Genomic DNA, 16,999 nt, shown 5'->3' on the forward strand with positions numbered 1-16,999 from the left:
GAGTAGCCATTTCATGCCGAACATACATGTCTGTATATGTAAATACTGCATCCATGTATCGATAAATACAGCACCTTGTATGTTTGCATGCACACACATGCAAACACACATGCACATACAAGCCTGTATACTTATATATGTGTGTATACATAACATACTGCATATACATATCTATAAATATTCTGCAGGTGTGTACACGTGTGTACTTGCACACCCACATTTTAGACACACGTCCAAGCCTCGTTCAATCGCTCGCTCACTCACTCGCAAGAGGTGGACGTAATATTATTTTCAACGCATTATATTTTTTAAAGGTTGTACCAACCTGATGTTAGGCTTATCTATCGGTGCCTTTTTGACGCTTTGAATGTGGTAGCAGAGTAAAGCGCATTGATTTTAAGGATTGTGGGAAAATGCAGTGTAGAGTGAGAAAGTTGAAAGGGTGCCGTGCATTGAATATTGCATCAAAACACATCTCCACCGCCACTTACGTGTGCGCGCGTGATTGTGGCTCAGATTCAGAACATCAGACGCAACATCGAAAAACATTTTATCTCAAATTTCTAGGCCACGTTTTGCCCCACTCGTGGCAACAAGACTCCATCAAAATGCCACTCTCCCGTCGATGCTTCATGTTGTGCAGAAAGTCACGTGAGCACGCGCACGCACAAAGAGTCACTGCTCTTGACACTTTGATGCACTTTTTTCTTTCCGGGTCCACGGATGTGCATCGCCTCTGCCGACACGTGAATGTTTGCACGTATGTACGTAATGAATAGAGCTGCGGTTCTGCGTTCAATGAATTCAGCGGGCACCAACTTTTCTGATAGATGGATCGTTGATGACTTTGTAAAAACAGAAACACCACAACTATATCTGTGTGCGTGTGTACTGTTGCTATATCGGTATACATGCACACACACGGGGAGATGTGGTGCAGTGGTTAGTACACTGCGCCACGAACCCGCCCACCTAAGTTCAATTCCCACTCAAGACCAATAACAGTGGTGAATATTAGAACCGGTCCTGAGCCTTCCGTAGGTTGATTCAGCCTTAAATGGGTAACCTGGTGCAGTGTGTCAATATTAGCACTGGGGAGACAAAGGCGGTCAGATGTGGTGTTGACCACACTCCCTCTTGCACTGTGCAGGCCTCACAAAGGTGCTAACAGCACTTGCCCCAACAGTCTGTTAAGGCTGTCTTTGTAGACCATATCTCCCAGGTAATTGTCCCCTTTATATATATATGTACCTTTAAAAATTACTGAAACATTATTTTTATCGTAATATTGCGAGCTATTTTGTTGTTCGCGGACCTGCGAGTGATGGTCATAGATTCACCCAGAGTCTGAATCAATACGAGCGTAAAAAATAAATCAGAAATTGGAAACACTGAAAGCTTAAATTAGTTCAACATTATTGGCATTTGGCGATAATCGTGGCCATTCTTGATCGATGCGGTAGGCTTCCTAAGTCAAAAATTTTTTCCTTAAATGTACCCCATTACAAACATTTTATTGCCACTAAAAATCATTATAGGCGCTTCACTTATGAAACTTGGAAAGAAACGTGCTTATAGATTAAAGCGCTTACATTTCAACATTGGGTGTTACCTGGGTAATGGAAGCTATTATAGTTACTTGTGTTGTGGTAAGGAATCATTAATGGATGATTAAAGAGTGCTTGCAGTCTTATAAAAAACAAATTGAACATTAAACTTGTTTTAAAGTCTAATACATTATTTTTGCACATTTAATTGTACGCTTTTGGTTACAATAACGTCCCCCCCCCCTACAAACCGCTATTGTAATGTCAACAGCAATAAACGAATAAAAACGGCGTTCAATGGAATTGGCCAGGCTGGATTCTACAAAAAAGGTTAATAGCAAAATTTTTACTAAATTGCAACCATGATAATAAGATCCCAATTAAATTCACACGTCTGTAACAGATTTTTGCTGTTGTTAAAATCGAACATTTTCTTCGAGTGGAATTGCAAAAAATAACGATACAAACAGGAGACGAAATATCATTTTCTGAAACAAAGAAATAAAAATGGTGATGCAGATCCCCGATCTGTGATTACTAAAACATAAACTACCGTTCATGAAATGTTACGAAAGAAAAGGTTTAAACAAAATCGACGAATGCGTTGTCACCCTTCTCTTATGCTGAATCTCTCGAAACAAAAAATGATTGACAGAGCCTGGATAATCATTCTCTTTCTGCTTGTTGATTAAAGAAGCGCTCTCATGGGCGGCACGGCTAAATAAATATTAGCTCAAACGATAAATCCGCTTGTCGTGATCACTGCACTAAATTCTACCTACACTTGACTTGAGAGCAAACAAGCCGATATTTGACTTGAGATTTTTCAATTGGTCATTCCTCGCTCATCTCCATCCCCCCCCACACCTCTCCCCCGCCCTCCCCCGCCCCGTATTCTTCTGATTGAAATACCGATGGCCATCATCTCCTCCTGCCGGTGACGACGACGACGGCGATGACGACGGTGCCGCGATGGAGCGAAGCTCTTCCCGATTGCCACCGCCACACCCCCAGTAACGTATTCCGATTAATTTTTTGTCACACTTTGACGATCCTCGGCCGCTCCCCCTCCCCCCAAAAAAAATCCAAAAGCGCCCCCCCCTGCCCCCCCCCGTCACCCACCGCGCCTCTCCCTGTCTAAAGCGCCGTCTCCAGGCTGTTTTGGGGGCTCGCGGGCGCAGAAGAGAGCGACGTGTTGGTGAGCGCCACGCCGCTGTCCGTGTTCCGGTTGGTCGGCGGCGAAGACGAGGACGAGGACAGATTGGACCTCCCGGTCGCCGCGTTGGCTTTCAGGGCCGCGTTGGGGCTGGGGTTGGGGCTCGGGTAGGGGTTGGGGCAGGGGTTGGAGCAGGGGTTCACGGCCAGGCACGGCTCGGACGCAGCGGAGTCGGCGATCGGCGGAGCGACGCAGGAATTCAGAGGCGTCACTGTGGTGGTAGTTGTGGTGGTGGTGGCGGTGGCAGGCTTGAGGTGAGATTTACTGCTGCCCGTGGGACTGGCCCTGGATTTGATGTCCACGTCGCTCGCGCCGCTGTCCGACGCCGCTCCTCCATGTCCCAAAGAGGCCAGCTGCGTCTGGGAGTCGTCCATGTTGAAGCCGGGGTCGTTCATGAAGTTGTGGATGGAGGTGCGCGAATCGGGTTTTTCGAAGCCCTCGTACAGCGAGCTACGGAACGCATCCACCACTCGGAGCTGTCGAGGGGGGAGGGCAGTGGGGGTGGGTGACGGAGACAGAGAGACAAAGAGAGAGAGGCAGAGGAGGGCAGGGAGAGGGAAAGACAGGGAGACGCAGAGAAGCAAAGAGACGGGCAGAGAAACAGGCAGAGAGGCAAGGCGGGCAGATGGGGAGGGCTAGGAGATGAGGTACAGTGGGAGTGCAACGGGGATGTGGGACAGAGAGAAAGACAGAGAGGGCGAGAGTAACAACGGTCATGGGGAGAGAGAAAGACGGAGAAACGAGGGTGACAAGCGGATATGGAGATGGTTAGAGATGTAGGAGGCACAGTGACAGAGGACGAGAGCGATGGGGTGGAGATAGATCGAGAAAAGCAGAGACGGGAAGACAAACAGAGAGGGGGGATACAGAGAGACAGAGAACTCGAGAGGCAGACAGAGCAGCAGACGGCAAACACAAGCACGTGCTCGTGTTGCGTGTGTGTTGAATGTTGCACGCACACACGCGTCAGCATTTGATGTCGGTGTGTGTGTGTGTGTGCGGAGGTGTGTGTCGAAGTATGTAATGTGCGTATTTAAATACGTGTACATATTCGCGTGTATGTAAATTTAGGTTATGTTTGTAAATATGAATGTGCAAGAGTCCCAACAGTGCGAATGAGATGTGGTGGTGGTGTTAGTTGGTGGGTAAATTTACGTATATATGTGTATGTATGAATGTACATGCGCAGGTATACACACAAACAGCGAAACAAATAAGCACATATCCATGTAGTTGCAGTGATAGAGAAAGAGAAAAGGGAGAGACAGAAAGAACATTGGACATTAGTTCCGCGTGCTTTGTTGGTTCGAATATTTTAAGAAATTCCATCACACGCTCATCAAATTTAAAGAAGATGAAAATCAAAAATAATTTACCCGAGGTTAGGATCACTGCCTGCAATTGCAAAGGGGGGAAAACTGATCAAATCTTTTTTTACTGTCAAACAGTGCTTGGTGCTGTCAATTTAGCGAACGGTCCTGGAAGATGACACTGCAGAACTAATTCTGGAGTCAATTCAAGAAGCCGCTCTCATCAAACAACAGACGGCAATCCTTCGTGCTTTGTGAAGATCGGTTTCACCGTATGTGGGTCACGTGACATATTTATAAAAAAGCATAGGCAAGGATGAATTAAAATAAAAAACGAATTCCTTACAGAGTGCAGTCATTGGTGACAATTAAGTGATTAGAATTACGAATCCAGTTTAATTGTGGGCAGCTCAAACTTAAACCCAGGAGCCCGTCATTGGCGGCTCAGTGTTTCAGTCAGAGCCATTCTCAATCTCTCCTGGGAATTTTCCGGCCACAATTCGAGGGATAGGCTTTTTTTGTGCCTAAATGAATTCTCATTTTGTGTTGTTTTTTTACTAGACATTTCAATTCCCCTTTGCAATTGTCATTTTGCCGATTTCAGGTTAGTTTGCTATTAACACTGCGATGACAAATTAGGCGTCTCATCGCTCGTTCCGAAATCTCCGAACGTCATAATTTTTTACGTAGATTGATTTGCAGGTGAAACTTTCGGTATTGTTTTAAGCATATCACGTGTGTCGCAAGCTGAAGAGTGAAGGTGCGTTTGCAAATGGTCATCGATGAAAAATAATGTATTCATGTTCATGTTATAAAACGGAACCCTAATGGTTCAAATGGCACCATTTCTGCCAATGGTAAAATTATATTCAGTCATTTGAAAGGCATCTTAATAGTATGTGGCTCATGAGCAAATATTCACGACATTATTTGTATTAATAGTGTAACTTATTAAGGGTGGTTAAATTTGACACTGGCATAAAAATATATGTTCTCGTAACTGATGTCAAAAGTATTTGTGTTAAATATATGGACTGGATGGCTCTGTTCCAGCCTACGAACCCTTGCAAAAGTGTTCCATTTGCTAAACAAGAATATGGGATTAAAACTTGTGATTAAAACTGATGACATTATTGAAATTTCTGACACTTCGAAGCAAACAAATGTTTCATTTATTCTAAGACGGTGAATATTTATCAGATTTAAATGACTACAACGTTAATTTCAAACATGTTTTTAAAATAAACAAATATAAAGATACATTGGTTTGAGACCATTTGCAGCTCAATTCACGTGGAAGTAGAGGCATTTTCACCGTCAGTTGATGGAGAAAAAAAAAGGTCAAATCTTTGCCATTATCACCAAATTGACCACTTTTATTCTCCACTGAACATTTTTGGAAAGCTGCCATTAATTTCTGGTGCAGGGCCGGCCCGAGGCATAAGCGAACTAAGCGGCTGCTTGGGGCCCCCTGGCCACCTTCTAGCACAGATGAGTCTGCGTGGTGGGAGGGGGGCCCCCAAATCAAATTCTGCTTAGGGCCCCCAAGAGGCTCGGGCCGGCACTGTTCTGGTGTCTGACCATCACAGGTTGCCTCGCCACGCTAGACTCGGGCTGTGGTGGCGCGGGTCTGATGGGAGGGATATTTGCGTAAAAAAATAAAACAAAAAGCGACCCTCCTGATCGTCCATTCAAATCAAAGTTCAGCAACAGCAGCTGTGCTTTTACGGAGGCCACGCAGCGAGAGAAACGTGAGGGGGGTGGGTGTGGGGTGTGTGTTGTGCTCTGGATAAACTGTGTCGCAGAAGCTGCCTCCGCTGCTGCTAAGGCGCAGAGATTTGTGGAGGGTCGCACTGCGCTGTCCGGAGTAGCAGGGGTATCATTACGACAGCCGGTCGGCTCGAACCGGCAAGAACAAAGTAGGGGCTTAGAATATGCGTGCGGTTGCTGAGCGTGGTTGTTGTTGTTGTTGTTGATCGTTTATGAGTGCCAAATAAATGCCAAAATAATCCGGCCGGGTGGCACGATCGTATTCTTGCGTATGGCAGCGATATTTTGAGGCGACGAATGGCAATGTCGAGGTCTGCTAGCCACGAAAAGAGAGCGGGCTTCAGGAGAGAGTTTGTGTAGTTTTGCTATCCCTCCATGGATGAAGTGCAGACTACAGTGGTTTATTATATGGCCCACGGTTTGGGTTGCATGGTTCTGTAGCATCGGGTCGAGCCCTTCATCAGGTTATGAGTTAAAATAATGACTGTGGATCTGCTCAGCCCATCATCTATACTCTGGGGTCAGTAAAATTAGTCTCGCTTTGTAGGAATCCAATTTTACAATGAAGCTTGCCATGGGAATGTGAAATGTTCTCTACCAGTCCAGTGCCGACAAGGGAGGTGGAAACATCCCAATGCACGATTGAGTCGTGGACAGCAAAGAACACCGATGACTTACAAAAAGGCAATCCGGTATTTACACACCGATATTTTTGTATTCCTGTCCATTTGTGAGCAAGCATTGTGGCACTTGCCATGAATTCAAATTATTCGGTGCTCGGGTGAGTGTATCACAAAGAGATTGCCTCGTGCTTGAGACTCAAAACCACCTTTAGAAATCTTCGAGTCCATCAGCTTTCCAGATCAGCAAGGTCAAAATCGGCAGAAAGTCTGCCGCTTAAATAAATGCTGTCGAACAATAGGCCAATTGGGTGACTGCCTAAACACATTTTAGTAATATGTGGAGGCACAACACGGAGTTCTGCGTATGTTTGTTTTATGGCAAAATACTCCACGGCAATGCATAATGCGTATGAGTAAGTAAAGGTCTCAGGTTTATCCCCATGCGTACGGAGTCTCTCCAGGCAACTCTGCTATTATTTTCACACGCGCAGCATACTCAATGAGAGGCTCCCAAGCAGGTCCTTTTGATCACGTGTTTTTGGATTTCCAGGCACGTAACTAACCGTGTTGAGCTGATGATTATGTACACATAGCTTCTGTTGTGGGGATGCAATCCAAACGATGTATCATATTGTAAGCCACGTCTAATCTACGCCCCTTTAAACGGAGAAGGAACAGCAACACGACAAGAACTCTCTCCTGAAGCCCTCTCGACATTGGCCTTGACCTCCTGAAAATATCACCGTTGTGCGCAAGAATATCACCTGGCATCATTACTTAATACAATGAGTACACGACCATGATATTTGTGGGTAAACAAATCTCTGAAAATAAATAGGGCGTGCCTACAACCGTGTGTTTAAATGTTGAAATGCAAAAAAGGTCTCAACGTTTTGTTAAAAATCCCAGAAATAATTCGTGTTTCACAAAAATGGAACTGAAATGGGTGAAATCGAATAAGAACAAAGTTAAAAGAAAAGAAAAAAACGATCTTACAAATGTGTAAACAGGATAGCCTTGCTTTGAAGCCAAAATGTCCCATTTATTAACAGAGGCTGCGTGCGTGCCAAATGGTTCGTTAACTTTAAATCGACTCTGATGCCGGGGGCCCTCGAGTGTGTGGGGGTTCCGGTATCGGCAGTGAATGCGAAATGAGGCGACCAATGTGCGATCTGCGCATTCCGAATTGTTTCAAAAGAATCCGGCGCGAGACAAACAAAGAAAACCGTAAACCGCTTGGGCGGCGCGAATGGTAAAGCGTGTGCAATGCGTAAAGCAACATTGGCAGGGAAACGAAACCTGCAATAAAAAATAGGCATTATCGGGGTGTAATTCGAGCAGAGATCAGCGTGCGATAGTGTTCCGCCTTTGTGGAGTCGATTGGCTTAGTCAAAATATCGACGTAAAAAAAAATGCAATCAACGTATGATCTGGAGCGCTAATTTATGCACGTACACACACACGCAATGAAAATCATTATGATGGTTAATATCCCCCCTTTGTTTTTAGAGGTCTACTCGGGCAAGTGCTGATAGCGAGCGTCTCTGAAGGGCGGCACTGCACACGCGTGAGTAGTGTGACCAGTGCTAAGCATTCCTAGCTGCCTTTGTCTCCCCAGCGGTGATGTTCATCACCACGCCAGCTAGCCCCGGAACTGAATTATAGTCTCTCGTGAAATTCATTTGAGCTATTTAGTTCCATTAAAATGTTACTTGGTATTTGAATATATATATAATTGAGAGCGTCATGTCAACCTGTGGCTAGACGGTCTCCCCATGTGGGGTTGGCTTGACCAGACTTTACCACGCTGGTCAATGCAGCTTGGTGAAGAGAGGCCCCCATAACCAGTTGAGGTGTCACCCGCCACTGATGTGTGCCGTGATTGTTAATCAAAATCTCGTTTTCTGGATTCCTCGCGCAATTGCACTAATCACCGCCCCCGCTTAACACTTGTTCATTTCATGAAAACATTTTGCGCGGATTCACCTTTGAGTCTCACGTTCCCCTTGCCATGACCCTTGACAAACTCAATTGTGAACTGAATAACTCACATGTAAAACAAAACCAATCGAGGAAACGAATTAAACACTGGCGCCACATTTGGATGATGTCCAGGTTGTTTGTGAGAGGCTGCTGGAAAAATAAAACTAACGCTTAATCACGGGAAAAAAATATTAGTAAAAAAAAATGTTAGGTTGTTGAGCACTTCATGAAATAAAAGTGTGATATTTAATTTGTTTTGTTTCAAGGAAAAACTATTAAACGTAAACTGAAGTCCAATAATGTGAAATAGTCTCGCGCTGCATTTAAAGATAATCAATAATTCAATAAAGTGTCCCCCTGTTTTGGCCGAGATGCCTGCACATGCACATTGGGATAAAGTGTCTTCCTTTGTGGAGATGATGATGTGAACCAAAGAACAACATCATGAATCTGAATGTTATGGTCACAAAGGCACCACACTGAACGTAATTACCAAAGTCCATGAGGCTACATGTGCGTAGGGTACACCAAACTGCCTGAGTGCTTTCGTGTTGATCGGTGGGCGTAAGTATTGCCACTTGTACCCACGCGAAAGGCGCTGCAGAGCGGGTCGTAAACACGTCGGCCCAATGTGGACGTCTCTTTCAAGCGGAACGCTGCGATCGAATCTCTCGCAAAAAGTTGTCGATGCAACGCAATCGATTTCTCGCCGAAACTGCGCGCCGTGAATCACGCGTTGAAGCTCAAGTCGGGAAAATTGGGTCGAGTGGATGCAAGGGCGACGAACGCGCACGTGATTACATCTATAAATGCACATCTCGCATGGCCCAGGGTTATCTCGGGTGAACGAGAGACGCGGTGAAGTTCATTTGGAGGCGCGTGATTGGCGGTCGCGACGCGCGTGACTAGGAGCTCTGCTGTGACGGTGTCACGACCGCTGAATTGTGTCACGAGTTTCGATTTAAAGCTTTCGTGACTGCAGGGATTCATCTTCTTGGTTCTTTCGGTAAAGTCACGTAGAAGGGAGATAATAAAATAATATTATTTTATTATGTTTTATTTATATTATTTTATTATCTCCCTTCTACGTGACTTTACCGAAAGAACCAAGAAGATGTGTCACGAGTATTGGAGGTCACATGGCCGAGTGACAATAGCATCGCCCCAATAATGTGCTCTGTTAGGTAGGTGTCTACCTTCAACATGGAAATAGACTTTGATAAATACTCGTTGTGGGCCCATCATATGGCAGCATGCTCTTGCCCATGGCGTCACGGGGTGTTGGATATCACTAACCTTAGAAACATGCGTTTGGATGATTTTAATCGTTTTGCTGCTATACGTTTCCACATGATAAGCCACGTAGTTGAGCTATCAATTGTGGCCAGGTCGCTTCTGAAAAATAAGCTAATAGCTCAGTGGGCTTTACGTGGTAAAATAAAGCAATGTATATTTAGTTTAGTTTCATTTAGGTCTTTTAAAAGTAATTTATTTACCTTTCCTATACTTTGCACTCCTGTCGTGTTTTATATTGTGTGTTGTTGTAACGTTCTGATCTGGAATTAAAGCTTTATAGCTCATCGGATTCCTCCAATATAAGTCAATATTCTGATGTCTGATGACAGCGAACTGCATGCCAGGTGTTTGAATGGGAGATGAGGCCAACCGCAGGATATCTCGCCACTGTGCCTAAAGTAAAATAATGTACATTTAAATAAACATTGCACATGTGCATTCAATTTATTTAAGGATTTTAAAAAAATATATCAAATCTGTCAGTGCAATAACAACCCAACATTTAGTTGTGGTTATCAAGTAGAGCGATTGAAATGATCAATAATCATGAACAGTGCTCCAGATAAGCCTCATTCACCCCGCAGTCTACGCATAAAAAAAAAATTGACTACCTTTGAAGATTGGATTTAACGCATAAATTTTTTTTTTACGACAGTAGTCGAATCGGTTTTGTTTCGGTTGTTGCGCCACTCGAGGTCACGGGACGGGGGCAAAAAAACAATGGGGGGGGGGGAGGCCGCACGAGCGGTCAGGTGACCTTCAGGGCCCATTCGAGGGCATTTGGTGGCGTTGACGGCTAAACTACGATGTGTAGCTTTTGTTTGTTTTAGATTAGAATAAATGATTGGTGCGTGAAAACAGATTTGAAAATTTGTAATTTGCAACGTTTGTTGGGGCTCGTAAGACCATTTGTTTTTCTTTGCAGGAGCACCAGGTATTTCTACAATTTAAAATTGCAGTTAAAATATACTGCTTTAGCTATGAATGCACACCCCTCCCCCCCCACACGTTTGCATTAATTTATTGCGCAGTATTTATCGAAAGTACTCCTTGACGTCACGGCAACGTTGCGTTTCGACTGCGGCCATGCAACCCAAACTAAGGATCCGGTAGTACACCACAGTTAGTGTGCGCTACATCAACGGAGGAAGAATATCAAAGTCGCACACAACTCTCGTGAAGCTCTCTGGTGGCAAGCAGACCTCAACTTTGCCACTCATCCCCTGCACGTATTTCCATGCACAAGAATGTTGCATTTTTACCATCTCTCAAACATTGGAGAGCACATTTGAAAAAAACACCCCCCCGAAAAAACTTATTTGGAGCGCTGATCACAGATGTACCATTGGGTTGACATCGAACGGCGTTCTAATAGGATTAGCAGCGGTCTCGACAGACTAATGATGTGTCGGACAAAAAACAAAAACGAGCTGGCTCCCTCAGACACCGTTCACTAACCAGCAGGCTCCTCTCTCCTTCTCGATAAAAACAAAAAAAACACCAACTGCGTGATAGAAACCAAACAACACAGACGATGAAAGAAAAACACGCACACACAAAAAATGACAACTTTTTTTGCATTGGGCCCTCACCGCCCCTTTGCAACGCTTTGGTCGGAGTGCTCTGCTCGCTATCAGATCACGTGGTCGAATCCCCGTTGAGGTTCCATTGAGGCCCGGCCCATCAACATCCGAGCATCTATTATAGGTACCATCGCTACGCTGTGAGCTCCCGGTTGGCTGCCCCCATCATAGGAATGTGGAATGTACACCACTGGCTCACGGCTGCTCATGGGGATATGTCCGCAGCCCAACGCTCACTGGATGGAAGGAGTGGCGAACAACTTTTTTGTATCACTTGCAAAAATAATATAAGTGCCCTCTTAGCAATTATTTAACCCGTTACACAACAAGCACACACGTAAATGGCATAAAACAATAATGACATGATGACGAAAAAGCAATTAAAAGTAGACGAACAAAAAAAATGCAGCATACAACGGCTCGAATGTTGAATTCACTCCTCCACCCCGACTGATCTCGGTGTTTGGCCGTGGCTGAGAAGAGTTTCGTCATTTTCGCTGTTGCCTGCCCTTAACCGCGGGACGAGCCTCAACGCTTTAACTCCCACGGAACCTCCCCCAAGTGTCCGGCTTTCGAGCCCATTCAAGTGTCTCGTTGCACCGCCTATTAGAAATCAATCAATCGAGCGTTTTAATGCGCAACTGTAAAACGTTAGAGCAGTGCACTTTGCGAACACGTGGAGAATTAGTCCTCTGTTCTGAACTGCTCAATAAAAAAAAACTCGAATCGCGTTTTTTTTGGCGATAAATATAATTAACCGATGGACAATCACGCTTTACTTTAAATCCTGAATCACCTTGTGAACGACGAATGGTTTGCGCACTGAAGCTCTCCAAATCGAGACTTGAAATTAGACTTAGTTACTTCATTTGTTCATTCTCTCAATTCCTACTTGAGCTAAAACTGCATTGGGTAATACGTCGCGCCGAGTACTGTCTACGGTAACTGAAGGTACGCGATTGCTCTAAAGAAGGGTCATGATCCGAAACGTCAGTCAATAAAATGAGCAAAGTTACAGACCACTTTGTGGGCGGTCGGCAGTGGTTCGCATTTCGATTAATTTCCTGCCAAAGGGGATGATGAAATATCGTCTTGAGATAATACGATTGTTTTAAATTGTAAACTTTCGATGTACGGTGAACAGAATTTAAGATGTGGTTTCACGAACCCGCCATCGTTTCTATCACCGCGGCACCGAGTCTGCTGCGATACGGGGTCACGTAAGCCACCACTGGTGTTCCAGCTCATCCCGACCGTGTAGGGTTCAAATAGTTCGTGAAAATATTTAGACATAAATAGACTGACAAAATGAAAAATACAAAAAGAGTCCTGTTAATTTCATTTTGTGTTTACATTTGTTCTCAACATTAACGACCGTCAACCAATGGGCTTGCTTTGTATTGCAGCAAGTAAGGTCAAGAATGTAACTACACTGTTGCTACGTGTGAATGGAACGTGGAAATAATGAGTGGTTGAATAAAGGAGAACTTGACTGACGGTACATGCAATGTCTTGTAGTTTCACAACATTTAAATTCATATTCATGACTATTAATATAATTGTGTGTGGGGGGGGGGTGATATAAGTGGGCAAATGCAGTTTGAAAATGTAGTATGACGAGACTGAGCGAGGGAGCAGTTCATGAAAATGTTCATGACTTACTTTGAAATGTACTGATCAACGGAGATTAAAGCAGATGGCAAAGTGGTTATAATTTATCACCCACAAGCTTTAACTTTGAATCATCATGAGTGAAATCTATAATCTGTAACACGTACACTTAATGGTGGCATTTGGGTGAAAGTTACCAAATCACATCCCGATTGGGTGTTTTGCCTCGGGCACAATCTCTCCGGCATCGATGGATTGAGAACCATTCTGTGGGAAGCCAACGTGGGATATGCCATGGGTAGACTGAGCCCCGCCATAGTAATGTGGAATTTCCATCACCGATAAAAGAGACGAGAAACATCCCATGTTCATTCGAGCAGGGACATGACTTCGACTTGACTTCATCTAAACAATAGTATCGTGTGTGCGTGCGTGTATATTAAGTATTTTTATATGTATATATATATTGTTTTCATGTGAAATGAACACACCTGAAAGGGCAAAACATTTCTTTTCAAAGTATAATAATGAAACCTTGGTGCTGGTGAACCACTTACGGCAGAAAGTGGTGGTGTTTTTGTTTTAAATGTCAAGAGTAAAGCAGGAAAAATGCATTTCAAGAGGCAAATTCAAGGGACATATTGCAGCATTGACATTATAATGGCCAGGAGTGAATACACAAGAGGTGTTCGAAAATGTTTTTGAAACAAATATATCTCAGTGTTTTTTTTTAAAATATAATGGCCTGGCACCTCAGCGGTAGGGCAAGCGGCTCGCACTTGGAAGGTTGCCAGTTCAAATACTGGTTGAGGATTGACTCAGCCCATCATCCATCGGGGGCAGGGTGGGTCGATAAAATAGGTACCACTTTGTAAGGGAAGTCAACAACAGTGGTTGTCTCGAATGAAATGAGTTTGACACAGCTCAACTGCTTTCTTGTTGTTGTTGTTATTGTTGTTAAGATGTAATTTTCAAAACATTTTTGAAGCTCCCCCTCTTGTTTGATCTGCCATGCATGGAGAAAAAACATCTGTGTCATGGATGCTGTCTTGCTTATCCAGATGCAGGGAACTTGCACAGCCGTAAGAATAAAAGGGGAGAAAATGATGTTAGAGGGGTGGAACAGCAGTTGCAATGGAGAGAGAGAGAGGGGTTAGTTTGTATGTTTGTGCGAGGATGCAATGCCTTAACACCACGCTGAGACGCTCTTAAAAAAATGTTGAAGACTCGCACAATGTCGTGTTAATGATGCAGTCAGGTAAAAATAAAGACGATGATTTCCTTTTCAACATCTGTGGAGCTTGTCGAGAGGCGAGGGTTCAAGACCACCGGCGTTGCATGCACGTGCTGTGTTGTCCGTAATGGCCATGACACAATGGCAATGAGATAGAATGTGATCAACTAGCATGAGAATGGGCCGAGAATTTGCGCAATAGATACATCCAAGCTGCGGTTGTGACAGTGGGTAATGTTTCGGTTCAAAATGCACACTTGAATTTAAAGCCCGGTGGATCTGAAGGAGAGTTAAAAAAAAATTCACGCAACGTGATTTTGAATTTGGCCAATTGTTATGTTGGTTACAAAATGTCATTTGTCAAGTAATACAAATCTGTTTAAAAAAAACGAACTCGCCAAACGTCCAAACCACACTTGTCAACTCTCATCCGTGCCCCCGAGCTAAAGCAAATGTGACAAGCTTTGAAGTGATTTCAATTGGTTGAACATTAAATAAAGTTCGGTAATTGATATATCGCTTATTAAAACATGAAAGCAGTGGCCGCCTGTGTAAACCAATTTCACAAACGGCCGTGGAACTCTCTCGCAGTTGTTCGCTTGCAAACGTCGCAAGTGCAAAAGGGAACTTTTAAAACTATCTGAAATTAAAAACGGTGTGCATTGTGCGCAGCATACGTGAATTGTGCTGTAACAAGCTCGCGTGTCAAACGTGTAACGAATCAGAACTTATATCTGTAGGAGATTAAATAGCGGTACAAAAAACATTATGAAAGTGTATTTTCTGAAAGGGAATAAGAAGAATAATAAGAATAATCAGGCTTCTGACGCAACACGCCTTGGAGGGGCGTGGGTGGGAGATGCATAACGCTGGATCCAACAGAGGGACAGGGCACCGGGGGTGCCTTCGTGAGGTGGTAGAGCAAGTAGCATGCTGACCTACGTGGGTTTTGTCGGAATGTAAGCATTATCCCTTCATAGGCGTGGGGTTTTTTTATCCTGAAAACTTTGGTTTCGTCCAATTCAACAAGGAAGTGGCCGAGCATCCCATGGCAGAACCCTCCTGAAATGAGCCTCAGTGAGGCTTTTCTGGGTGGACAGAAACCGATATTAGGCATTATTGTAATAATGTTTTAATTGGCAGTTATGGAGCATGCGTCAGATTCATAATTTAAGCATTCGTTAGCAACGTTTTCAGTGCATAATGGCTGGCCGATTTTGTCTGTTTACGACAGTATCTTGGAATAGCAATCAACGATGGGCTTGCTGATGAATGCTTATAAGTGTGAAACGTGGTTTCAGTCCAGCTGTCGTGATCGATCACCTTCCAGTGGTAAATGTTCACCCTCGCAATGTGACGGCCGAAAAGCTGAGTCACTATTCCCTTCAGTGATGAACAAATTTTCATCGTCGTTATTTCTTTCATACACTCACTCACTCCCTCTTGTCAATAAAAGAATAGGGAAAAACGAACACATTTATAAAGGGGACACTTTGCACATCGTTAGCAATCAAAGGGTTAAAAAGTGAGAATCAAGTCTGGTCCGCACTTAGAGATCCTTACGGAGAGACGCATCGGGGGAGACCTCGGGGCGACAATCGCCAATACCGTCGCTCGCTGGGGGTCAGTAAATTGCCCTCGCCGTGACCTACGGTGGCATCGGCCGGGTGCTTCTGTGTGGCGTCAGGAGCTCAGCAAGTCGTGATGACTACGAGGAGGGGCTCGCCTCGTGTTTCTCTTGCACGAGGGCAATGCAGGAGGACGCTTGGAGACAGCTGCTGCCCCACAATGCCAATTCCAATGATGACATTCAACAAGTGTGCGTCAATAGCACTGTGTGGCAGTAAAAAAAAGAAACGTTTCAGCCAACGGACCTTCTTCATGGCACATCAAGTAGAGCCATTGGCCCGATTTTTTTTTCCTTTTAAGGCCACGTGGTGTTTTTGGCGAACGCGTTGGGCTTTTCGTTGTTTGCCTTCCACTGCCGACGGAGCAACAACGCCAAGCGATTAGTTTGAACTCCGATGTTCGTTTCGCTTGGTTTTATTAAGGATACAGGAACAAAGCTACGTGTCGGCGAATGTCCATTTTCGCCTCAACGTTGGTAATGCGCAGACAGATATCTCCATTACCAACAGCGGGGTGAAAATATCCACGGCGACTTGCATTGTGCCGTGCCTCTGGTGACTGCAATTGAACTGCACAGTCGACAGTGTGTGAGTTCGGGCTAAATGCCTTGGGTTGGATGGCACTTTGCGATAAGTCAATCGTGGTTCTTCGGGTAATTCTGCACCGCAAAGGGCAACTCCCAATCGATGCTTCAATAGGGGGAGGTACTCTCCGACTTTAACTTTGGCTCTTCTCAATTTACACCGTGAATATGATTAATTAAATTATCGTTTTTGGCGACGTTATTCTTCTGCCGCACTCGCCGGCACCGCAGTCAATTTGTGTGGCACTTTTCGACGATGTTGCCCGTCCTGGCTATCTTCGCTTTACAACAGCGTGGGAAGCGTGCACCAAAGACACCGTCAAAGATCTCTCTCTGGATCTCTTTCGTGCGAAAGCCCCTTCTGCCAGCAGTGGCAATGAGCAAGAAATGTCAGTGGCTGCACTTTTGCCTTTACAATTAAATGACCAATCGCCGTTGGCCACGATGTCACCTCCTGATTAAAAAAAACAAAAACCCCTCTTACAAATGTGTGCGTGGCGTGGGAACGTGTAGCACTCAACTCTGATTGGCCATTCGACAAGACCACGCCTCCGCTATCTCAGCTGTTGTGAGCCCCCCCCCCCCCTAAACCAACAGCAGAATCAGAATATTTA

At 44.6% G+C, this 16,999-nt stretch overlaps 1 protein-coding gene across 1 annotated transcript in view; it reads right to left on the reverse strand.

Annotated features, from left to right (window-relative positions):
• Nucleotides 1-2,675: 2,675 nt before the first annotated feature.
• Nucleotides 2,676-16,999, reverse strand: part of LOC144731739 (plasma membrane calcium-transporting ATPase 2-like) — a 174,488-nt gene continuing 160,164 nt past the window's right edge. The window contains exon 23 of the mRNA XM_078612947.1: nucleotides 2,676-3,239. Within this exon, the coding sequence (XP_078469073.1) occupies nucleotides 2,685-3,239 (555 nt within the window). The 3' untranslated portion in view covers nucleotides 2,676-2,684. The remainder of the gene's footprint in view (nucleotides 3,240-16,999) is intronic.

The sequence above is a fragment of the Lampetra planeri genome, chromosome 40 (assembly GCF_965212315.1).
Source record: "Lampetra planeri chromosome 40, kcLamPlan1.2.h2, whole genome shotgun sequence".
Classification (NCBI taxonomy): Eukaryota; Metazoa; Chordata; class Hyperoartia; order Petromyzontiformes; family Petromyzontidae; genus Lampetra; species Lampetra planeri.